The sequence below is a fragment of the Sorex araneus genome, chromosome 4 (genome assembly GCF_027595985.1).
Source record: "Sorex araneus isolate mSorAra2 chromosome 4, mSorAra2.pri, whole genome shotgun sequence".
Classification (NCBI taxonomy): domain Eukaryota; kingdom Metazoa; phylum Chordata; class Mammalia; order Eulipotyphla; family Soricidae; genus Sorex; species Sorex araneus.
This window is the reverse complement of record NC_073305.1, coordinates 126,231,493-126,256,354: the sequence shown is the minus strand read 5'-3', so window position 1 is coordinate 126,256,354 and position 24,862 is coordinate 126,231,493. Positions and strand designations below refer to the sequence as shown.

Here is a 24,862-nt window from a genome sequence, read left to right as displayed (position 1 = left end):
TCACATCATTGAGTCTCTGGAGAACTTTAATCAAAAGTCTAAGAAATTGTCAGACAGTCTTGTAAAGAAGCTAGAAAATCTTTTTTGCAGTTTCTCTGATGGTGACTCCTCCAATTTCCTTGTTGACTTCCAGCTGAAATCGGTTTGGCTAACTGGAATTTAGGGGGTTAAATAGTTTCTGACGGTTTGAGGGTTGAATTCAGTGAATTAGTTGTAGTGGAACCCAAATTTTCTTTGTGGATCTGTTACTTGTTAAAATATTGGCATAGACTTTTCCTCCTACGAGGAGTTTCCCCAATACATTCAAGTGGGGAAGTACCTCCTTTTTTGTTTTTGTTTTAACATGCCATATATCTACTGAATATGAAGAGATGATGGGCTTAAAGTTGCAGTGTTCCCTTTTTAAATGGGTTGACTTCAGAATTGGAGCCCACACTGGGAACTGGAATGGGAATCCTCATCTCTGCTTGCTATTGCTCAAATAAATCTCGTTCCCATAAACTCAGAGGTATGGGTGCTACGTAGGGCTGGAAAGTGGCTGTAATGACCTTGTGGCCAATACATTTTAAGCATCTGGCACTCTGACGGGACAGAGGAAGAAGGCATCATGCCTATTCCATGCAAACCATAGGGTATTGCCTGCATGGCCCAGTTACGGGGCCAATATTGGGTAGAAATGATAGAGGCATCGACTTCCGAGTCAGTCATTCTCTTAAATTTCTTTCTTGAATCTCAAGAGTTAGAAGTGGGCGGTTGCCATCTCTAAGATGGGCAACATAGGCAATCATAGGATTAGTGCTACCAAAACTTCCCCTGCTAGTGTGAGTGGATTAGTCTGGCATAACAAAAGGAAGCAAGAGAAGCTGAGCAATGTGCTTCTCCCATATTAAATTTCCAAACAGTTGGCACTGAGATAACGATTGTTATTTCACCAGTATAATCAGAATCAATGACCCCAGTATGAACAGTAATTCCCTTAATAGTGAAACTGCTTCTTTCTAAGAGTAGACCTATAGTGCCTCGTGGGATTGGTCCCTTCACACCAGAATTTAATTTGTAAGGACACTGGGAAGGGTTATAGTAACTGTACCAGGGCAGGAAATATCCAAAGCTGTGCTTCATACTACTTAGTCTTTTTTTCCCTATGAACAAAATCTGAGTCTCCAATTACTACTAAAAATGATACATACAGACTTCTCTCAAATCTTTTATACTGTGTTAAAGAGATTTTTGTTTTGGTTTCTTTGCCATTTTCTCATTGGTTATTTTTTTGTTTCCCGCAGTAAAGACTAGATTTTCGTACGCCTTTCCAAAGGAATTTCCTTATAGAATGAACCATGTAAGTATATCATATAAAGTAAAACTGCTTGTCAAACAGTGACTGTTGGAAATGATCACTCTGGACAAGAACTGAGTGCTGAAAGTAGGTAAAGAGATAGACATGATAATTTCTCAGTACGTATATTACAAACCATAATGTCTAGAAGGAAAGAGGGAGTGAGAGAAAAAGAAGAAAAGTACCTGCCATAGAGGCAGACTGGGTTGGGAGTGGGGGAGGGAGGCTCGTAGGGAAGGTGGTGGGAGAGAAACTGCGGGGGGACATTGGTGGTGGGAAATGTACACTGGTGAAGGGATAGGTATTGGAACGTAGTATGACTGAAACGGAATCATGAACAACCTTGTAACTTTCTATCATGATGGTTCAATTAAAAAAAAACTACTTGTCAAAGCTATATATAAACTAACTCCATTCTGTATTAAACTGAATAGTCTCCTAGAAATGATACTTTCAAATATGGCAATATATATATTGTAATTATGAACTAAATAACAATTGCTTGTCATTAAATCTATTAGCAACAATTATCAAGTCTTGGTTGTCCAGCAAAATAAGAATATTTTATAACATAATAGTAGACTCACACCCAAAAATAGTAGAGATAAGGACCAGAAGGTTTGCCCCATGGCTTGGGAGCCGGCCTCACATGCTAGGGGAAAAGACAGCTCAGATAGAGAAGGGACCACCAAATAGAGGGTGTTTGGAGGACCTGCTCTGGTTTGGAGATGCTTGCTGAATGTACACTATGGATCGAACACGATGGCCACTCAATGCCTCTATTACAAACCATAACACCCAAAAGGAGTGATTGAATAAAAGGGAATGCCCTGCCACAGAGGCGGGGGGCAAGGGGGGTGGGAGGGATGCTGGGACCATTGGTGATAGAAAATGGGCAGTGGTGGAGGGATGTGTACTGGATCATTGTATAACTGAAACGCAAGCACGAAAGTTTGTAAGTCTCTTATTGTACCTCACGGTGATTCACTAATAAAAAGTAAAAAAAAAAACTTTAAGGATGTTTTGATACTCTTGCCAGTCTTCTTCAGGTTAAATAATTTTTAGGTTATGGATTAAGGTGAAGGTTAAGACACTAGTATTTTCTAAAAGTTCTCAGGTGATGCTAATATATAACTTGGGAATGACAACTAGTAAATTGGAATTCTATGGAAACCATATTTGAAATTTCACATTATTTTAAAATGTACATTTCTGTTGATGTTTTATTAGACATGGTCTATCATTACCTTGTAAGGTTATTTTTTAAAAATGTTTTACTTTTTAATTTTTTTTAATTTTTTTGCTTTTTGGGTCACACCCGGCGATGCACAGGGGTTACTCCTGGCTCATACACTCAGGAATTACTCTTGGTGGTACTTGGGGTACCATATGGGATGCTGGGAATTGAACCCGGGTCGGCCCCATGCAAGGCAAACGCCCTACCCTTTGTGCTATTGCTCCAGCCCCTAAATTTTTTATTATTGAATCACTGTGAGGTAGTTACAGACTTACAAACTTTCGTGCTTGCATTTCTGTCATACAAGTACCCATCCCTCCACCAGTGCTATTTTCTGCTACCAATGGTCCCAGCATCCCTCCCACCACCCTCACCCCGTCCCCTCCCCTACCTTGCCTCTGTGGCAGGTCCTTCCTTTTTGCTCTCTCTCTCCTTTTGGGTGTTGTGGTTTGCAATGCAGGTATTAAATGACCATCATGTTTGTTCTATAATCAACTTTCAGCCCACATCTCCCATCCCGAGCAGGCCCTCCTAGCACCCTTTACTTGGTGGTCCCTTCTTTATCTGAGCTGCCTTTTCCCCCAGCACGCGAGGATGGCTTTTAAGCTGTGGAGTAATCCTCCTGGTACTTATCGCTACTATTCTTGGGTGTGAATCTCCTATTAATTTATATTCCACAAATGAGTGCAATCTTTCTATGTTGTCACTCTCTTTCTGGCTCATTTCACTTAGCATGATACTTTCCATGTTGATCCACCTATATGCAAATTTCATGACGATCTTTTCTAACAGCTGCATAGTATTCCATTGTGTAGATGTACCAAGGCCGTTTGCCTTGCACGTGGCCGACCTCGGTTTGTCAGTTCGATTCCCAGTATCCCATATAGTCCCCTGAGCACCACCAGGAGTAATTCTGAGTGCAGAGCCAGGAGTAATCCCTGTGCATTGCCAGATGTGACCCAAAAAGAAAAAAAAAAAAAACCCTAAAATAAATAATTTAAATAAATACATTGTTGTATTTGTTGAGTGGAAAGTCTTATATTTATACATGTTATTTTAAAGGTAAGTATTAAGAATGCTGATACAAGGCTGAATTCTATCACTCGTCATCACTGTCATGTCGTTCATCGATTTGCTTGAGTGGGCACCAGCAATGTCTTCATTTGTCCCAGCTCTGAGATTTTAGCAGCCTCTCCTTACTCGTTTTTCTAATTGGTGCCGTATTGGAGGCTTTTTGAGGGTCAGGGGAATGAGACCTGTTATTGTTACTGTATTTGGCATATCAAATATGCTATGGGGACCTTGCCAGGCTCTGCCATATGGGCGGGATACTCTCGGTAGCTTGCCGGGCTCTCCAAGAGGGACGGAGGATGTATATAAGAGAATACAAGCAAGTATGTTAAAACCAACACGTGTGCTACTTTTGGTACATCAGTGGGCTAGACTATAAGAGGTCCAGGAGCTTTGTTTTATAGTCTTTGCATCTTGGCCGTTGATGGGATTACATGGTGCCGCTGGGGACAGGTTGTGGGTGTGACTTTGAGGCTACTAGAAATGGGGGATCTGGGTGGAGGAGGCCCAGTCCTGATCTGAGCAGGTTTGGAGATATCAGCCTTGGGTCCACATAGCTGGGTTCTTCTGCCAGTTCCGTCATGTGTGAGGCACGTCCAAGCATGTGGAGAGTGACTATGAGCATGACTGTGGCTGGGCTCTGGATGTTTACAGCTGCCGGCTGTTTGGGGTGGGAAGCGAAACTCAACCCGCCCTCCTCTGAGGGGACCCAGTGAGGACAATCAGGCGAGGGGGCAGAATTCCATAAAAGAATTCCATAAAAATTAAAATTTTTATTTAATTGTAGTAACACTTGTATGTATGCAATGTATAAAAGTAATTGTTTAATGCACATGTTTATTCTAATGTAAACTGATTTTTCTTGCTCAAAATTTTTACAGAAATTTGTTATTACTATAAAGTGTAACAAAGTTCTAAAAGTGAGCTCATCTAATTTGGTTTCCTGTTGACATATATTTTTTTCCCTTTTTTTTCAAACAGATACTAGAATGTGAATTCTATCTTTTAGAACTAATGGTAAGTATATTTCTTCTCTATGATTAATGAAGTAAGATTTTATTATACCAAAGTCAGACATTATTTAAAGAAATTATATGTAGGGAGGCATATTTTAAAACCACCCAAATAATATGTGATGGTGAAATCATATCTAGTAGCTTGTTACTTACATCCTAATAGAGTTGAAAAATTGATATATCCTGCTTAGAATGGGAACATAATTTTATTCATAATAACTATAAGAAGATTACAAGAAAAGCATTCAGGACATTAAACCACTGTAAATATTGCACAATTTGTGTCTGTGTGTGGTGTTATTTAAAGATAGATTATGTCTTCGGCAGAATTCTGCTCCTCCACTTGGGAATTACTGATTTATAGGCTAATAAGAGGTTTCAGTGTGTTGCAGATGTGACACTTTGAGTCTCTAAGGGAGTGGATGCTGACTGACTGCCAACCGATTTGCCAAGGTATATTTCAGAGAGAGCACTGCCTTTACTATTATAGTAGAGTTTAGGGTTGCCATATTGCTTGCTTTAGAGAATGAGAGGGAAGCAAGTGTGAGTTAGATACAAAATACTTTGGAACACAATCAACAATCAGTTGGATAATAAGTTTTTGGGTAATGACAAGGTGTTGTAATAAATCTGTTTTTATACATACACGTTTTTTAAACTGTTTCTAGGATTGTTGCTTGATAGTGTATCATCCTTATAGACCTTTGCTCCAGTATGTGCAGGACATGGGCCAAGAGGACATGTTGCTTCCCCTTGCATGGTAATTAGAACAGAAATTATTCATAGTTATAACATGTTAGTAACTAGGCAGGTTGATAACTTAATGAAGATTAATAATTTTATAGTAATTAAACTAGTATACCGAGATTATTTTGAACAAAATGTCTTTATTAAATTTCAATGATATATTGATATAAATGCTAAAATATTAAGGATCTTTGATACTTTGATTTGTTTTAAAGTTAGAAATGTTTCTAATTTGTGATGCTTAAATATCTAAGGTATATTTAAATGCCACGGAAGAGCCTGGCAAGCTCCCCATGGCGTATTCAATATGCCAAATACAGTAACAATAACAGGTCCCATTCCTCTGACCCTGAAAAGAGCCTCCAATCGCTGGGAAAAATGAGTAATGAGAGGCTGCTAAAGTCTCAGGGCTGAGACGAATGGAGATGTTACTGGCACCCGCTCGAGTAAATTGATGAACAACGGGATGACAGTGATACAGTGATTTAACTGCAGCTTTAATCTTGAAATTTTTTTTATATGTCACATTTATGTATCCATCTTTTTTCCCTTATGTTTTCTCCTAATATCTGTGCAAGACTTAAATCTGTGCAAATATGGGGAATGTGGCTGTCTGGATGGGAAACATGGTCATAGGAGGAAGTCTTCCTCAAAGTAACAATAAAATTTACTTTTCTCTAGGAGGATAGTGAATGATACCTACAGGACGGATCTTTGCCTACTGTATCCTCCTTTCATGATAGCTTTAGGTATGTAAGCTTTGTATACCTTTGTTACAATTAGTATGTCCTGAAAAAAAATTTACCCTATTGTACTTTTTTTTTTAAATTTATTTTTAGTGTAGGACTACTATTTATTCAGCTACTGATTAAACTGACTGAAGTGGGCATGAACTCCATGTTGCTTTTTTTTTTTTAATTTTTTAATTCATTATCCATGAGATATACCATTACAAAGCTGTCCATGATTGGGTTTCAGTTATATAATGATCCAACATCCATCCCTCCACAATGTACACTTCCCACCACCAATGTCCCCTGTTTCCCTCGCACCATTCCGCAACAGTGCATCTCCCCAGTTTGTCTCTATGGTAGGCACTTTCTTTTTTCTCTCTCTTTTTCTTTTGTGCATTATGGTTTGTGATATAAGTTTTAAGAGATCATTGTCATCATCGTGTTTGTTCAGGGCACTCAGTATTTTTATTGAGAACGTAAGACTGGAGTAGCTTTTTAACTGGGTGGCAGCTTTGGGGTGGATATGTAACTGCCCAGGCTTCCAGAAGTACAAGGAGGTGGGAGGAGGTAGCCTATCCTGACCCCAAGAAAGCCTGGAGATTCCAGTCACAAAACACTCATACCCGAATTTTCAGCTGATTACATCTTGGTGAGTTCCATCCCAAGATGATAGAGTACAGCCGGGGATGTGGCTGGAGCTTTTGGATTGTGGAAGCAAGCAGCTGCTGGGGGTCTGTTTGGGTGGGCACCAGGCTATCCGGTCTCTCTCTGATTTACCCCAGTCTGTTCAGCCTTGAGCGAGTCCAAGATTAACTGTGGTTTTTGATTGCTTTCTCCGAAGCAAGGCTAGTAGAAGAATTTACATGGTGGTGCTGGAGTTGGTTCATGGAGATGACTACCAGTGCAACCAGAAGTATTGGGAAGTGGGAGGTAGCCCATCCCACTCTAAGAAAGCCTGGAGATTTCAGTCAAAAAGCCTGCATATCTGAATTTTCTATAGGTTAATATCTTGGTGAAGTCCATCCTGAGACGGTGGGGTCCAGCCAGGGGCATGGCAGTGATTTTGGATTGTAGGAGCAAGCGGCCGCCATGGGCTCTGTTTGGGTAGGCACCAGGCTGACCCACCCTCCTTCAATTTACCCTCGTGTGTTTAGCCTGGGTCAGAGTATTAACAGCAGCTTTTGATTTTGAAGCAAAGGCTGATAAATGAACTTTGTAAACTGAGGCCGAGGTAGTTTGTGGGAATGGTTCTGACCTACCTAAGTTTCAGTCCATTAATTTCTCAGGAAACTTGGTCTCAAGTTGTTGGGGTCTGGCTAGAGGCACAGCGGAAATTTTTGGGTATCAGGGAGCCTGAAGGCACCATCAGGCTGCTGGTGCAAATGTCCTGCAGGTACAGGTTGACTTGTTTGCAGCACTGTGCCCCCACTTTGTGTTTTTAACATTCCACAAAGTAATAGACTGTTTTTGGTGGAGTTTCAATAGTAAGAACAATAACTGTCACAGTCAGGATTGTCTCTCCAGCACTTTCTAGTTAAAAACATCTGAATAGAATCTAATTCTGCTGGTTTGGATTATAATTTATTTATATAACAGTTTGTCTAATTTTTTTTAACTGAGCTAGTTAAGTCCTGAGAGGTTCAGTAAAGTAGCATTGTGGTCCTTAATGCTTTGATTGAGGGAGAAGTTAGCTGTCATCCAAATGTGAAAGGTACTTGTAGATGGCTTATGGTATCTGAAAGTACATAATACCTACCTGTGTATTACTGCTTGGTAGTTGTTTTCCCTTACTTCTTTTGATTTCCATCTCTATTCTCTTGGCCTCACCATTGTTTTTCTCTTTGGATTTATTTTCATTGGTTTCTCTATCTCTATTTTGGTTTTTGGACACACCCACTCTGGTGCCTAGGGATGATCCCCAGCAGTGCTCAGAGAGTCATGCCTTGTTTGGGATCCATCGCTGGGCTCCTACATGCAAAGCATATGCTTCAGTCCTACTAATCATTTCCTTGGCCTTCAGTTCTTCCTTTTTTTGCTTGGTTTTGGTTTCGCTTTTTGGGCCACACCCAGCAATGCTTGGTCACTCCTGCCTCTGCACACATGAATCACACTGGGACATACTCATGGGACCATATGGGATGCTGGGGATCAAACCTGGGTCAGCCATGTACAAAACAAGTACCTGTCTCTCCAGCCCCCTTCAGTTATTTCTTAAATGTTACTGTTTCGGAAACTTTACACGAATGACAAATTATACTTTCTTAGTGCTAGTGTCTCCTGAAAACAAAGGACTACTAAAATATGGGAGGAAGGAGTGAGTAGCAGGTCATATGCCACATATTTCACATTCTTTTTTTATTTTGCTTTTTGGGTCACACCCGGCGATGCACAGGGGTTACTCCTGACTCTGCTCTCAGGATTACCCCAGGTGATGCTCAGGGGACCATATGGGATGCTGGGAATCGAACCCAGGTCGGCCGCATGCAAGGCAAAGGCCCTACCCGCTGTGCTATTGCTCCAGCCCTATTTCACATTCTTTTGTTGTTGTTGTTCTTTCTAGCTAGTCTCATTAAGGCCCATGATTCTTCGTATTTCTTACGTGCTAAAACAAACTTATTTATTGTCTGGTGAGTTACCATCCCTGGCAGTTTTGGGAGATTGCTTCTGCAGTGACTTTGAGATTAATGTCAGGGCCCCCATCTGGACTGCCACATGCAGAGCATTTGCCCACCCTTTGAGCAATCTTCCCCACTCTAAAATCATTTAATTTTCTTAACCAAGATTTTATTCTTGTGGACTGGAGGGAGAGGTCAGATTAAAGCACATCTCTTGCATGCAGCTAGTTCTAGTTGATCTCTAGCACCACATATTGACCCCGAAGCACAGAACCAGGAGTAAGCCCTAATTACTGCTGAGGTGTAGCCGCAAAACAAAAAGATATTACTTTGAGCAGTTTAGTTTATTTAAAATCCAGCTGCCTTTTAGATAGCTCTTTATGGCATTTGTCTTGCCCTCGAATGCATGCACGATCAGGACGGCACTAATAATCATTTTGTTCTAATATGGGCTTCTTTTAAAATCTTTGCAATTTTGGTGTTGCGTGAGCGTTCGTGCGGTTGGAGGGGCTGAGATAAGGAACGCTGAAGAAATATGTCTCATAGAGGACCAAAGCTCGCTCTGGCTCTTGGCAAAGGCAGAGGGCCTCTTGGATCTCCTTTTATTGATCATGGTACCTCTAAAGGGCGCAATACGGTGATGTCACCAAAGGCATCAAAAGAAGTTACAGGAAGAACTTTGAGGCAGTACAACATATTGTTTTCTTGTACCTGTAGGCCTGTAGCCTCGGGAAAAAGTTACAGAACTGAGAAGGAAAAGATAGGAAAACCAAAACTGAAACCTTTCTTGGGCTACAGGCACTTGGATTTACATCCCAAAGACAAGGCTGGGCTGCCACTTCAAATACAAACTGGGCAGTATCTGAAATCTACATCCCAAAGACTAGGCTGGGCCAGAGCCTGCATTTTGCAATCTCAAAGGTCAGGCCTGGCTAACACTGGGAGGTCAGAGACCAGGGAGGCTTCTGTGAGAGAAGGAAAAACTGCCTCTTTCAACATACTGAAATTATTTTCTGAAGGCAGCTTGAAGGGGGAAAATGTTCCTGTCCGTAGTACAGTCTATGTGGGCTCGCCCTGATAGCTCATTCCATCCCCAACATTTTGGTATAGCACTAGTTCCCTTCTTAGGAAACCAGAGGCTCTCAGACAAGGATAATTTCGTTCCCCAACTACGTTTGTCACATCTAAAAGTGGTTTGGTTGTCATAACTCTGGCATCTGGTGAGTAAATAGTAAAAGCCAGGGAAACTTCTAGGTAGTACTCATGTTAGTTTCAAAGAATTAAATCAGTTCACAATGTCAGTAGTGTCAGATTGATTTTCTTGCATCAAAAGGAGCTTTGAAAATGAAAAATTTGTTCCCCGATTTCTGTATGAAATTCTTAGATGCTTTTACCATTTATTAACCATACTATTCTATGCCTCCATTCTCACCTTCTTTAGAGTTGGCTGCGATAGCTTTGAGCAACACCCTCCTTTGCTTCCTCCGTCCACTCCTGACCTGTTAAATGAATATCTCTTGCTCTGATTTACTTTATGCATGCCCCTGTCATGGCATTTTCTACTTTTAAAAATTACTTTTTATTATAATTTCAGGCCTTTGGTCTCTTCTTCCTAAACCTAAGTTCTGCTTCATAGCTTCTCTTGACTTGGAGCAATCAGTCAGTACATTAGTTTACTAACGTATCATTTAGTATTATCTTATGATAACCAGAACACAAATATAATTCTTAATCAACTAGAGTATTGAATCAGGGTAACAAGGTTGGTCAGTGGAATTATAGTATGCAGAATTACCATGTAGGTTTTTGTCTTCTACTGTCTTTGTTTTATATGTGTGTGTGTTATATGTGTGTTCTATATCATATTGTATAATCATATTAATTAAGTTTGATTATACTAAATTCTGTACAGTTGTACCCCATTTTCACCTAATGATACTATCCTTATATTAAGAAAACTGAGGTAATACTGCTTTGAGGACCAGAGCAGTAGAACAATATATAGGGTGTTTGCCTTGCATGAGGCTGACCCAAATTTGATCCCCAGCACCCCCGTATGGTCCCCCGAGCACCTCCAGAACTAATTCCTGAGTGCACAGCCAGGAGTAATCCCTGAGCTTCACCATGTGTGACCCAAAAATTCAAAAACAAAACCCCCAAAGCCCAAAAATACCACTTTGAAGTGAAACATTAAGATATAGTCAAAACAGGGCCAGGGTGATAGTACAGTGGGTAGGATGCTTGCCTTGCATGCAACTGACGTGGGTTTGATTCCCGGTACTGCATCTGCTACCCTGGGCTCTGCCAGGAATGACCCCTGAGTAAAGAACCAGGAGTAAGCCCTGAGCACTGCTGAGTGTGGCCCCCCAAAAAAACAAAAAAATCGTCATTTCTGGAGCCTTCTGTACAGCAAGTAGGGTGTTTGCCTTGCATGTGAGTTGATCCCCAGCATCTCATGTGGTCCCCTGAGCACTGCCAGGAGTAATCCCTGAGTAACCCCTGAGCAGGCTGGATGTGGCCTGAAAACCAAAACATTAAAATGAAATATAATCAATATTGTTGAAATTTATTAGTATATTGATTGACTGAGTTTTCTGTTCATACTAATTTATTTTATTTTATTTAAATTTTATTTTTGTATAGTAGTTCACAATAATTGCATTTAATACTACAGTATTACAATACCAATCCCACCACCACTACAACTTCCCATCACTGTTATTTCAAATTTTCCCACCACCACCCAAACCTGCCCCAAAGGTGACAGATCCTAAATAATTTATTTTGTATTGCTTCTTATGAATAATCCACTAAAAATGATCCAAAAGTTTTCCTCAGAGGAAAGTGTGTGAAAATTGTATCTCACGTTGGAGCCATTCAGCCCGTGTATAAGAGATCACTAACATGTTGTTAGAGCTTGAGCCGTGGGTGCTAATATACATATAGATGCATATGTACATATATATTTTTTTTTCTCCCTTTTTTTTTTTAATCAAGATCAGTTGTCTTCTATTGTATACCCTGACAACTGTGGTGTGCTATTCCTGCTACATCAGGGATGTAGAGTATGAGATGTTGCTCCAGGAATGCTAAAATTTTAAATAGGGTGTTAGAGCTAGAGTTAAATTTTTAACTGGATGGTGATTTGGGGGGCCAGGGCATCTCTGCAGCAGTGTTGCTCTCCTCCGAGATTTATTTGTAAGTCTCTGGATCGTGGCTGTTACTGAGTTTATATAGTGCTTAGAGCTGTTCATACTCATATTGAACATAACTTTACTCAACATTCATGATCTTTGTGGGGACCTCTGGGGTCTCTCAAGCACAGTGCTCAGAGGGCTGGCCCTGAAGCCCTAATGTGTTTGGTTTAGCAGTGCTGGGGACTTCCTAGGTCTCCTGGTAGTAGTTGGAGCAAGGAGAAAGAAGGGGCCGGGGTATACAACGCTATAATTAAGCCCAGAGAACTCTGGTTTTAACACTGATGCAGGTGCATCGGCCCTTTGACCTTCTCCCAGTCTCAGGAATCTTTTGTGGGGGAATGGAACACAGTGATGGACTTGGGCCACACCCTGCTGTGTTCAGGGGCTACTCTTTGCTTGACATTTAGGGGACCATATGTGTTGCTGGGTTTGGTTGAATCGGGGGTGACTGCATGCAAGACATGCATCAGGCATCTCCCAGAATCATTTTTATGCTCCATTCCTTGTGGAGGTGTTTCCCTCTTTTACTCTCAAGATAGCTGTATTATAAACAAGTACAGAGAAGCATATGTGAAAAACTTTAATAGTCTAGGAATTCTTTTTTATCTATACAGATAATTGATGGGATAATCAGTGGTATCTGTTACATGAACCTATATATTTTTCACACCCAGAGGTGCTTTGGGGGGCTATACACAGCTTTGCGCCAGGTGGTCACCTTGGTAGTGCTTCAGGGACCATGCAGGACCATTCAGGGCTTCTCCTATAAGCAAACCATATATGCTCAGGAGCATTTCTCTGGTCCCACATCATTATTTTAACTGGTCTGGAGGTGACTGACATAAGTTGTGCTATTGATTTATTTCCAAAGGTTAGTTTAGCACAGTAACACACACACGAAAATTTTAAGTAAAAATCATAAATCCTAAGTCCATACATTCCATATTTATAGTTAATCATGGACCTTTGTCTCATCTTCTTTCCAGCTTGCCTACATGTGGCCTGTGTTGTACAGCAGAAAGATGCCAGGCAGTGGTTTGCTGAGCTTTCTGTGGATATGGAGAAGGTATTCTTTAAAATTTTTTGAGTTTAATATATTAAATATTTGAAAATTAATAATTACGTGTACTTTATCATGAGCCTTAAATAACACGTTTGATTTTTGTTTGGGGGCCACACCCAGTGATGCTCAGGGTTTACTCCTGGCGCTGCACTCAGGAATTACTCCTGGCAGTGCTTGGGGGACCATAGGGCATGCAGGTGATCAAACCAGATCGCCTACATGCAAGGGAAGTGTCTTACCCACTGTACTATAGCTCCAGCCTTAATATGTTTGATTTTTTTTTACAAAAGAAGTGGTATTGGTGAGAAGTGTTGATGTTGACTCTTTAGATTGTATTTCTCTTTTCTGCATAACTGAGAAAACTTTTGATTTCATTGGTTGTAGAGTAGCATCTAATTTCCAAGATTATTTTAAAGTTAACTTTATGAAAGTAAAGAGAAATTTATCAGTTACACCGGGAGGGTGGTGGGGAGGGGGGAGGTATACTGTGATTCTTGGTGGTGGAATATGTGCGCACGTGAAGGGATGGGTGTTTGAGCATTGTATGACTGAGATTTAAACCTGAAAGCTTTGTAACTTTCCACATGGTGATTCAATAAAATAACAAATTATTAAAAAAATAATAATAATAAAAATAAAGTTAACTTTAAATAATACTGCAGACTTTTGTAATAAAACCTATTTTTGGCAAATGTGGTTTTGCTTTTTTTTTTTTTTCCTCTTTCTAACCCTTTCACTGAAATGTTGGTAACATTAGAATAATCCAGGGTTGCATATGGCAGACCTTTGTTTGATCCTGGGTATTCCATTTGTTCCTCTAAGCACTGCTGGGTGTGGCTCAAAGACCAAAAAAAAAAAAAAAGAAGAAGGAAAGAATAATTCAAGGTTAAGTCTACTTAGGAGATGAAGAAAGGGCTGATTTGGAAAATGAATAATGAATGTGATATATTTTTAGCTGCCATGTTTGAACGCCTTATTTCACCTTGTTATAAACAGAATCAGCCCACCATCTTTTATGCATTTCATTCATTAACATTAACAGTTGGCAGTAGTGGGTAGTCTAGTGACAAAGTTTTTCTGAATTAGACCTCCATACTCTTTTTGGGTGGTTGGGGGGGTGGTGTGGCGGTGGTCACACCCAGTGGTTCTTAGGACCTTATCCTGATTCTGCGCTCAGGGACCACTCTTGGCTTGACTTGAAGGGACCTTATCGATTACAGGTGGTTGGTTCTAACCCAGGGAACCCAGGTCTGCCATGGACTAGGCAAGTGCCTTATATGCTCTGTTGTTGCTTTGCCCTATTTTGTTTTAAGATACTAGCAGATAAAAAGGAAACCTGCTGCAGAGATGGATAGGGACAGACCCAAGGCGTCTTCTCTCAAAGATGAAAGGGTTGGAATTTTGCCTAGGTATCAGCAGTATAAAAATAACTGCTTTTACATTAATCAAGATTATCTTAAGGGCTACAAATACTTACGGGCAGAGAGACTTTCCTCTCATCTTGGGGGTCGCCTCATATGCGGTGTTTTTATGTACTAAATGCTGCTTGGTGTTGCCATTGAAACTTCTTAATGTTTTCTTCTAGATTTTGGAAATAATCAGGGTTATTTTAAAACTGTATGAACAGTGGAAGAATTTTGATGAGAGAAAAGAGATGGCAACTATTCTTAGTAAGATGCCAAAACCAAAACCTCCTCCAAACAGGTACTTTAATTACTGATTCCTTTTAATTTTCTTTCCATATACATTATTACATTTTTTTCATAAATTTTTTTCTTAATTATTTTAAAACTTTATAGTACACATAATTTGTAACGACTTTGTGACTTGATTGTCTCATTTTAAATTAATTTGATCATCTATTTACCAACTTTTTCTAACTTTTTCTAATGCAATGGCAGGTCTATTACAGGTATTCCTCAACATATGGGTATATACTGTATATAAATTTAAACAGTAAAACTAGTTAAGTTCATCTGATATTCAGGGGTAAGAATTATGTGTAGTCCCATATCAGATTGAATCTTTCCCATCTCCCCCTCTACCTCCACTCCTGAATTACTCTCTTTTATAAATTTTATTGCAGATTTTAAGAATTTATAGAAAATAATTTTGGTTTTTGAGTGACCCAAAGATCCTTGGCACTCAATGACTTAATTTTGTCAGATATAAATCACTTGTGCTAAGAGGGATTTTTTGTTGTTGGTGGTGGTGTCCTTAATTTTTTTTTTAAGTGTCTGTTCACATTAAGTTCAGTTGTTCTCAGTTCTCACTATACATCAGCTCATTTGGGGTAAAACAGGTCAGAGGGTAAGAAAAAAAATGCAGCCCATCTTAATCATTTATCAAGAAAAAATAAGTTGTATAATTAAGATAGATTGTAGATCTTATAAGTAAATGTGTAATTTGGACAACATTAATTTTTAACAAGGAGCTGTTGAAGGCAGTCATTCAAACAGCTACCTTTGGATGAATTTTTTACAGAAATTCCCTGAGTGATTCTCCACTAGTGGCAGGGCCTGAAGCTGCAAGATGATGATGGACAAGATAAGGCAATAATCCTATTGCCACAGTTACTGGTATTTTCAGTTTTAGTTATTTTTATTTTATTTTAATTATTTGGCATTTTCCAGAAAATAACCATATTTATGACATATAAAGGCTTACTGTATTTACATATGATTTTATTATGCCTTTAGACAGTTTTTGGTTATTTTTGGAAGAGCACTTCTTGATTTTCATGATTACTAGGAATAAAACTTTATTTGTAAGATTTAATTTTACAGAAAATTTGTTCAGAAGTTCTAATCTCTATGTTGAGTGATACCTGTAATGACAATGAAATCCCATACCCTTATTTAAATTTGTTGAGTCTTTTGGACACTGACTTTCAGAATGCTTGCTATGTGTGAGGGCACTAAGTTACATAAGAATAAAAAATATAAAACCAAATGTTAGTGTTCTGAATTTTAATTTTTCCACATTTGTGTATTATAGTTGATAATGTTTTATAGTTTGCCACAGGATAATTTAAAAAATTAGTATACTTGCCAGAATATTGAAAATGAGTCTTTTAATTGGTATAAAATCTCTTTCTTCCCCACATGAACAGTGAAGGAGAGCAGGGTCCAAATGGAAGTCAGAACTCTAGCTACAGCCAATCTTAAAACATTCCGAAGAATTTCATAGTGGACCAGTTGGAAATAAACCCATTGGACAGATTTCAGTAATGTCTTCAATGGAACACAAACGAAAATGAATAGCTTGTTTCTGTCAAGCATATTGGGAAGTGATCTTATTTTTGCAAAATAAGTTTTTCCTTATCTAATTTGATTCTAGTACATAATTGATTAAAATCTCTTGATTATAAAAGCTTGGAAAGGTTCTAAGAGGACCTATAGATAGAAAGGCATAGACAGGTTGTGATTAGTATAATTATTTTAGTTTGGATAATAAAAAATTTAGCTTTTTATTAAGCCAGAAATAATTTGTTGAAAATTCTCTTTGGTCATTGAAGGGACCAGAAAAGGACATTAAGAAATCAAGCATATGAGCAGGTTTTTTTTTTTTCCCCCTCCCCTTTAAGTTTGGAATTATATTTAAGGGATCAGATCTTAACAAAATCATAGTAGATTTGGGTAATGGCATTCATAATTTCAGGGAAATTAATCAAATATCTATTGATTTTAAAGTGTATTTTATTCATTTCTTTTGGTATCTTGCCATGGAAAATATTAGCCCAGCCTAGCAGAAAATTATAATATGTATAGCATACTCTGACATTTAAATTCCATAACCTTTTTTTTTTTTTTTTTTTGGCTTTCTGGGTCACACCTGGCAATGCTCAGGGCTGACTCCTGGCTCTGCACTCAGGAATCACTCCTGGCGGTGCTCGGGGGACCATATGGGATTCTGGAAATTGAACCCGGGTCGGCTGCGTGCAAGGCAAACGCCCTACCCGCTGTGCTATCGCTCCAGCCCCATAAATTCCATAACCATTTTTGATATGCTGGGCAAAAATTGTTTCAATTCTCTATAAAGTTATTTGCAATTAATTCATAGTTAATCAGGCATTTTGAAACCTAATTGGATAAAACACCATAATATGGTTGAAATTTGGTAACATTTTAATGTTACTTCTTATTCTACTGTGAAAAGTTTATATGACATAACGCACCCTATATTATTTTTTGTCTTACTATGGATTTACAAATTACTCTAGATATCCTGAGCCAGGAACACAATCAGGTTTCAGGTCAGTTTGATACTGACTATTCTTAATTCTCATTTATGAGTGTAGGATTTAAGACAATGTTATGTTGATGGGACTGCTATCTGTGGAACTTAATAAAATTAATCATTCTCTTCAGACTTGAAGGAGAATGATAGCTAAAATTTGGAGTCATTGGATATTGCTGTACACCTTAAGGGTTATAGTTTTTTAATAAATCATTTGTGAACACTGAATTATTAAATGTTGACTTCCTAGTATAAAACTTAATAATAAAAGTAAATTCTCCAGCTGTATTGACTAGTGTCTTCAGTGTATCTTTCTGAATCTGCTTTATACTGTTTTTTGAGAGTTTTTCCTTAAGGTGAATATTAAAAGCCTTCTCTAGTTTTATCAAGTGAATGATTTTAAATGGTTTATCAACAGACTGCTTCCTGTAGAGAGTATCGGATGACCTCTAGAAAGGAAGACTATGCATACATTCAATACCAGAAATAAATACAGCTCTCTTGTTTTCTGAGCAGGATAAAATATAAGGAAAAAAAGCTCTCCTCAGGTCTGAATGAATTGAGGTTGGACTTGGGTTGGAAAGGCAGAATGATTATATATAATTCTGATTTTTCCCTTAAGCTTAGTTAAGTTCTTTTCCAGTTTTAATTTTAAATTAAAAAGTATATACACTTTGTACTTATGCAGCCTTACTGTAAAAGTCAAAACAGTATATGAGTAGAAAAAGTGTAATAAACCTGTTGCTCAGATATAATTACCAATTTATAGCCAGTTTCATTTCATCTAAACTTCAGTTCACTTCCCTTAACTTTCATATTATATGTAAGCAAATCCAAGGTATTACATTTCAGAATGATTATTTTAGTATGTATTCCTAAGATATAATCCTAGAATGTAATGGATTCAACTTTGGGGTGGGGACTTTTGGTGATACTGGGTCCTTCACACATAGTACTCAAAGGACCTTGTGATGTTAGGGTCAAATCTGACAATAATCACTCCAGTCCTTTGAATTGTCTCTCAGGTCTCCAAATAATTAATTTTTTAAAACTATAAGCATTAATAAATCTAGTTAGGATCAAATTAAGGACCATGATTATAATTCATTGATAAATCCTTTCAGTCTTTGTAGGTTCATGGACTCCTAATCACATTTTTAAAATGTCCCATTTGGTTTGCTTGTCTTCAACCATATGAACTTTACTGATTGCATCCTTGATGTGTCATTTTACATCATTCTTTTTCCTCTGTGGTTTCTGTAAATTGATTGGTGACTGAATCTACTAATCAGGGTCGGTTGCTTTTATTTTTTTTTCAAGACTACTTTGTGAGGCCAAAGCTACAGTATAGCAGGTAGGACACTTCCCTTGTATGCAATTGACCCAAATTCAGTCCTCGATACCATAGAGAGTCCAAGCCATAGTACAGCAGGAGCAAGTAGAGCACCAGGAGTGGTACCTAAGTGCAGAGCTAGGAATTAAGCCCTTAGCACTGTTGGTGGTGGCCAAAGCTCTTCAAAAAGACTACTATGTAAGGTTCCATTAGCAGTCATAAAAACCTAGTTTCTCTGATTTAACAGAATTGTTTACAACCACCAGTCTACAGGTGTAAAAGTGTTGAAAACCACTCATTCAGCAGCCCTTTGTGACACATTTGGGGTTTTGTGAGTATTTATGGGGGGAGAGTGGGCTCACACCTATAGGTACTGGAAGGGAGTTCATGTGCTAGAAATTACTTTCAGGTCTTCACACATGCCAGGCACTTGATCCACACTCTGCCACTTGAGCCACATTCTTCAATCTCTGTATGTTTTTAAAAGACTAAATATTATAGACTGCACTATGATATCAGCACTTACTACTGAGTATGGTAATTATTCAGTAATACCTATGGCTATTTAACACTCAGTATTTCTAGTCTGAGTTGAGATATGCTTTGTATTAAAATAATACACCAGATTTCAAATAAAAGAATATAAAATTAACAATTTGCAATTTGCAACTTAGCAATTTGCTTAAGTGCTTATATTTTAAATATCTTTTGTATGCACCAGGCTATAAGCTGAATTCGCTTTTTACTTTATTCAAAAGAAAATTAAGGATCATATGATAGCCTACTTTATAGTTCTGTTGGCTAGTGTTGCTGTGATATTAGGAAAATGTTAACCCTGTCTCCTATTTTCCCTGCACCTCATTCCTGTTTCCCAGAGCAACCACTTTCAGCTTTTATTTTCATATTTTCAAGTAACAAGCTTATAATGATAGCATTCATTGAGTACTTACTTTATGGGAACTATGATGTTAGCACGCTACAAAGTTGGTTAAAACTCTCAAATCATTTTTGGGATGAGGAAACTTAGGACAGAAATTTACGTAATTAACCTATTTACTGATCATGGGGCAAGAGTTGGGATTATATTTTACTTTAAAAACCAAATTGATGGTATTGGAGTGATAGCACAGCAAGTAGGGCATTTGCCTTGCACACGGCCGACCCGGGTTCGAATCCCAGCTTCCCATATGGTCCCCTCAGCACCACCAGGAGTAATTCCTGACTGCAGAGCCAGGAGTAACTAACCATTGTGCATTGCAGGGTGTGCGTCCCCCTTCCCCCCCCCAAAAAAAGCAAAAAATACCAATCAATGAGCTACAGATCCCATGCTCTTAGTTTACCTCCTCCCGCTACCATACATTTCTTTTTCCTTTTTCTTTGGAATCTTTTTTTCAGTTGTCAATATCTGCTCATTTCCTGATAGGGAAGATGAAGACTTCACTTACTCATCCCTGACCCCATCCTCAACTATGTTCTACACTGGGTTTTTTATTCCCATCATTCCTCACAATTTAACTGCTTAATTTTTGTTAAATTTATATTAAGTATGCATAATATATTCAATAATGTACTAATGTTACTTCCAGCTTTATGAAAGTAATTACCTTCATGACAATTTGCAATATTTACTTTGTCTTTTATTATTAAATCGTTTGTTAATGACTTACTCTCTGATTGACTCCCCAACATATATTCCTCCTCAGGTCCATCATGTTTTTGTTTAAGCATCTTTCTTAATGGAGTTTTGTGTCTTTTTGATTCTGCCTTTGGTTTAATAGGCAGAATTAAACCAAATTCTTTGGTACATCAAGTAATTTCTTGAGAAAAGATGCACTAAAGGTTCCTTTTTCTTTTGAATAGTACCTTGTTCTTTATTTTTTTTGCTTTTTGTGTCACACCTGAGATGCACAGGGTTTATTCCTGGCTCATCCACTCAAGAATTACTCTTGGCAGTGCTTTGGGGGACCATATGGAATGCTGGGTGTCGTTGGCCTTGTGCAAGGCAAATGCCCTACCTGCTATGCTATTGCTCCAGCCCCCAGTAGTACCTTGTTCTTGCTTTAAGAGCACAGCATATTTCAAAGGTTTTAATCTAGGTTTTTGGCTTAAAAAGTGATTTTTTTGTTCTTTGCTTTAACATTTTTTTGAAATTCTTTTTATTTGGTTTGGTCAGTAGTCTTTCAGTTAAAAACTGTGCCCTTTTTTTGGATTCATCATATTTGAAAGTTTTTGTGCATAGGTAGGACTTTTCCATGGTTAGCTTCGTTGTAGGGTAAAAAAAGGAACAAACCTTTTTGTTAGCCATCCCTCCTACCCCAGACATATTCTCAAGTTTTCCCTTTGGGATGGGTCCGTTTTTCTAGTGAATTAGGTTCTAGTTTTTCACTGGAGGCAGTATGAGCCAGGCTGTCAGAATTTGAGAGACAAGCCTCTTCAAACATATGTAAATACAGCTACAGTTAATTAAATACATTAGTATTTATTTTCCTTTAAAAAATGTCAGAAATCTAATCACAATTATGGAATCAGGTTTGTGTCTCCACGTAGAAATAAGTTTATCACATGCATACAAGAAGTATTTTACCTTTGAAACATGCTAAAATAAAATGTTAACAGTTTTGTTAAACCCCAAAGAAAACCATTTTGTATTTGGTGTTTTATTGTCATCATTATACTTACATATGTGCATATATATGTGATGTTTTGCATATTTTCAAGTTGTATTGTATGTTTCAGCATTGTGAGTCATCTGTGTTAATTTGTATACCTCAGTGTTTTCATTTTCAGTAATCTTCATTAGCTTTGTTATATTTGCTGTTAAACCATCTGCCATCTATTTATTCTAGTCATTGTAATTTTCAGTTCTAGGCTTTCCACTTAATAAGTTTTGGTAGTTTCTACTTCTCTAATAAATTTTCTATTTTGTCCTCTAAGAATTACTAGATATGACAACAGTTATTTTAATCTTCATCAGAAAATTCTAATATGGAGATGTATTTCTAGTGTCTTCCCTTTTCTCTAGTTTTCAATCATATGATTCTATTTACTACTTCTAGTGTCTCCCCTTCCACTACCAACCCCACCAACACCCACTCCCTGCCGTGCCCCAAATACACCAAGGATAAAATGCAGGGAGAGCCTCACACATGACAAGCAAGTGTTCTACCACTGAGCTACATCCTGCCTGACTTCTAACAAATTTCAGTAGAATTCTAAAACTCTGTATATGACAAACTAGGGACCATTTTGGCTCTGGTTTAGTAGTCTTGTTACCTCTACCCCGTGTGTCAAATCAGAGCTGTCTTCTGTTTTTCACTTACCTTTAACCTAAGAATGAATATGTTATATTTTAATATTGTTTTAAATATTTAAATAAAAGAATATTTGGTAATACATCAAACTTACATAAAATACAGTATGTTTTTGTTTTATTGGAATGAAGTACAATTTATTTTTGTATTGATTGACTATTGCTATTTTTCTGCTACAGGACAGTATATTAAGTACTTGCAACTGAGACTAAGGGCCACAAACCACCATACTAGTGACAGCCTCAGCTCTAACTAGATAATGGTATCTCTCTCCGAATTAACTTATATTAAGTCCTTAGGATATCAGGAAGATCACCTTAGCCCATTTGAAGTTGGGTTGATTTAAAACTCGTCTTAGTGGGACTGGAGCATGTAGGATGTTTGCCTTGTATGTGTCGGACACAGGTTTGATCTCTGGCATCCCGTATGGTCCTTTGAGCACTGCCATGAGTAATTCTTGAGTACAGAGGAGTAGCCCCTGAGCATCCCCGGGCATGACCCAAAAAGATGGAAAAAAAAACTAGTTTTTTTTTTTGTAAGGATTAGTTGATTACCACCACCTCTATGAGTATAGCTTTTTAAGGATTCTAGTTAAAAGGCTGGCTTTTTTTTTTTTCCTTTTTGGGTCACACCTGGCAATGCACAGGGGTCACTCCTGACTCTGCACTCAGGAATTACTCCTGGCGGTGCTCAGGGGACCATATGGGATGCTGGGAATTGAACCTGGGTTGGCTGAGTGCAAGGCAAATGCCCTACCTACTACTGTGCTATTGCTCCAGCCCCCCGAGGCTGGCATTTTTATGTTGACCCAGAAATTAAACTATTACTTGATAGACCTGATACTTCAGTGTTGGTTTGTTCTCTACAGCTTTCCCTCTTCGAGAACAAATCCTTTAAATTCTTCTTTTATTTTGTGATTTGGGTCACACCCAGCAGTGTTCATGACTTACTCCTGGCTTACCCTCAGGAATTACTCCTGGTGAGTGGGCTTGGGGGACCATATGGGATGCTGAGAATTGAACCTGGGTGAGCCATGTGCAAGGCAGACACCTTATGTGCTGTACTATCTGGTCCCATTCTTGCAGCTTTAATAATACTATGTAAACAAAATCTGTTTAAAGGCATGGAAAAGAAATACATGGAATTGGAGCAAAAGCTGTTTTAAGAGGAAAGTTCTCTGAGTGCAAGTGCTCGTCAGGAAAAAACAAAGCGCCCAAATAAATAACCTAAATACACTTAAGTTACTAGTAAAGAGCAATGGGAGACCAAAGTAAGCTGAAGGGAAATGAGAAAAAGGGTGGAAATTGGAGCCAGAGTGATAGGACAGCGGTTACGGCGTTTGCCTTGCAATGTGGCTGATCTGGGTTCTGTCCCTGGCACCCAATATGGCCCCAGAGCCCAGGCGGGAGTGATGTGTGATGAGGTTGAGATCTGAGGTCGGGTAAACCATACACATGGAATTTGATATTGGCTGATTGTAAAGTTGGGAGCTATGAATAACTTTGTAAATTACAGTACCTCAATAAAAATATTTTTTAAAAAAGGTGGAAATTAAGGATAGAAAGCATAAGTGCAGGGAGTGCAGTTCCACAAGCAGGTTAACTTGAACCATGGGGCAAGTGCATCAGCAGCCTGAAGGTGCCTTGCTTCCTGATACCCCCCAAATTGCCCTATTCCTGTGGCCAGACCCCAACAACTTGGGACTAAGTTTCCTGAGATATTAGGGAGCCAAAGGTTAGTTATGTGAGAGCCACACCCACCAACCACCTCTGGCTCAGCTATATAAGTTCATTTATTGGCCTTGTTTCAGAGACCCATAAATAAATCTTGAAAAGCTGCAGTTAATCTCGGACACACGAAAGGCTAGACAGACCAGGGTAAATTGGAGGAGAAGCGGGTCAGCCTGGTGCCTGCCCAAAGCAGAGCCTCTGGCAGCCAGTTGCTCCCACAATCTAAAATCGCTGCTAGGCCCTTGGCTGAACTCTTATCTCAGAATGGACCTCACTGAGATATTAACCTATTAAGTTCAGATATGCGGGTTTTGTGGCTGAAATCTCTGGGCTTTTTGAGGAACATAGCTGTAAGGATTTTCTAAAATCTTAGTGAATAAAATCCTATATATAATACATTATAAAAGAACTATTCAGCGTGATGATTTTTCCCAGGAACTCAAGGATGGTTTACAACTCAATGGGACACACTATGTTAATGTGAGGAAAAATAAAGATCATGGTCTATCAGACGTGTTCCTATAAGATCCAATACCTATTTATGAATTTTTTTTTTAAAGTGGAGATAGGGGCTGGAGCGATAGCACAGCGGGTAGGTCATTTGCCTTGCACTCGGCTGACCCGGGTTTGATTCCCAGCATCCCATATGGTCCCCTGAGCACTGCCGGGGGTAATTCCTGACTGCAGAGCCAGGAGTGACCCCTGTGCATTGCCGGGTGTGACCCATAAGGCAATCAATCAATCAATCAAAGATAGAATTTTCTTCTATCTTTATATAGGAAAGACTACCACAAAACTCAGTTAAAATCATACTAAATGGCAAAAGCTGAAAAGCCTTCCCTCTAAGATTCAGCATAAGACAAGGATGCCCACTCTCCCTAGTATTCTTGAACATAATATTAGAAGTTCTTGCCACAAGAATGAAAGTGATATTAAAAGTACTTAAGTTGGGGGTCTGGAGTTAGAACAAAGCAGGTAGGGTACTTGCCTTGTAGGTGGCCAATTTATTTATCCCCAGCACCCCATATGGTTCTCTGAGCCCTGCCAAGAGTGATTCATGAGCAAGCCCTGCAGGGTGTGACCCAAAAGCAGAAAAAGGAAGAAAGAAAGGTGTGCCTGAGCAGTACAGTGAAGCAGACCTGGGTTCAATCTTTGTTGTCCCATATGGCCCCCTGTGCACTGTCAGTAATTCCCAAGTGCAGAGCCAGGAGTAAGCCCCAAACAAGATGTCCT

At 38.8% G+C, this 24,862-nt stretch overlaps 1 protein-coding gene across 3 annotated transcripts in view; it reads left to right on the top strand.

Annotated features, from left to right (window-relative positions):
- CCNC (cyclin C) overlaps positions 1-17,543 on the top strand; it is a 44,887-nt gene extending 27,344 nt beyond the window's left edge. Inside the window, exons 6-13 of one of the 3 annotated variants that reach the window (XM_055136423.1) lie at positions 1,284-1,339; positions 4,626-4,661; positions 5,329-5,420; positions 6,089-6,156; positions 12,940-13,019; positions 14,602-14,720; positions 15,501-15,595; positions 16,129-17,543. In XM_055136423.1, coding sequence (XP_054992398.1) covers positions 1,284-1,339; positions 4,626-4,661; positions 5,329-5,420; positions 6,089-6,156; positions 12,940-13,019; positions 14,602-14,720; positions 15,501-15,552 — 503 coding nt within the window. In that variant the 3' untranslated portion in view covers positions 15,553-15,595; positions 16,129-17,543. Of the gene's footprint in view, positions 1-1,283; positions 1,340-4,625; positions 4,662-5,328; positions 5,421-6,088; positions 6,157-12,939; positions 13,020-14,601; positions 14,721-15,500; positions 15,969-16,128 lie in introns of those variants that run through there. The other 2 variants (XM_004605688.2, XM_055136422.1) reach the window with 2 other exon arrangements.
- Positions 17,544-24,862: the final 7,319 nt, after the last annotated feature.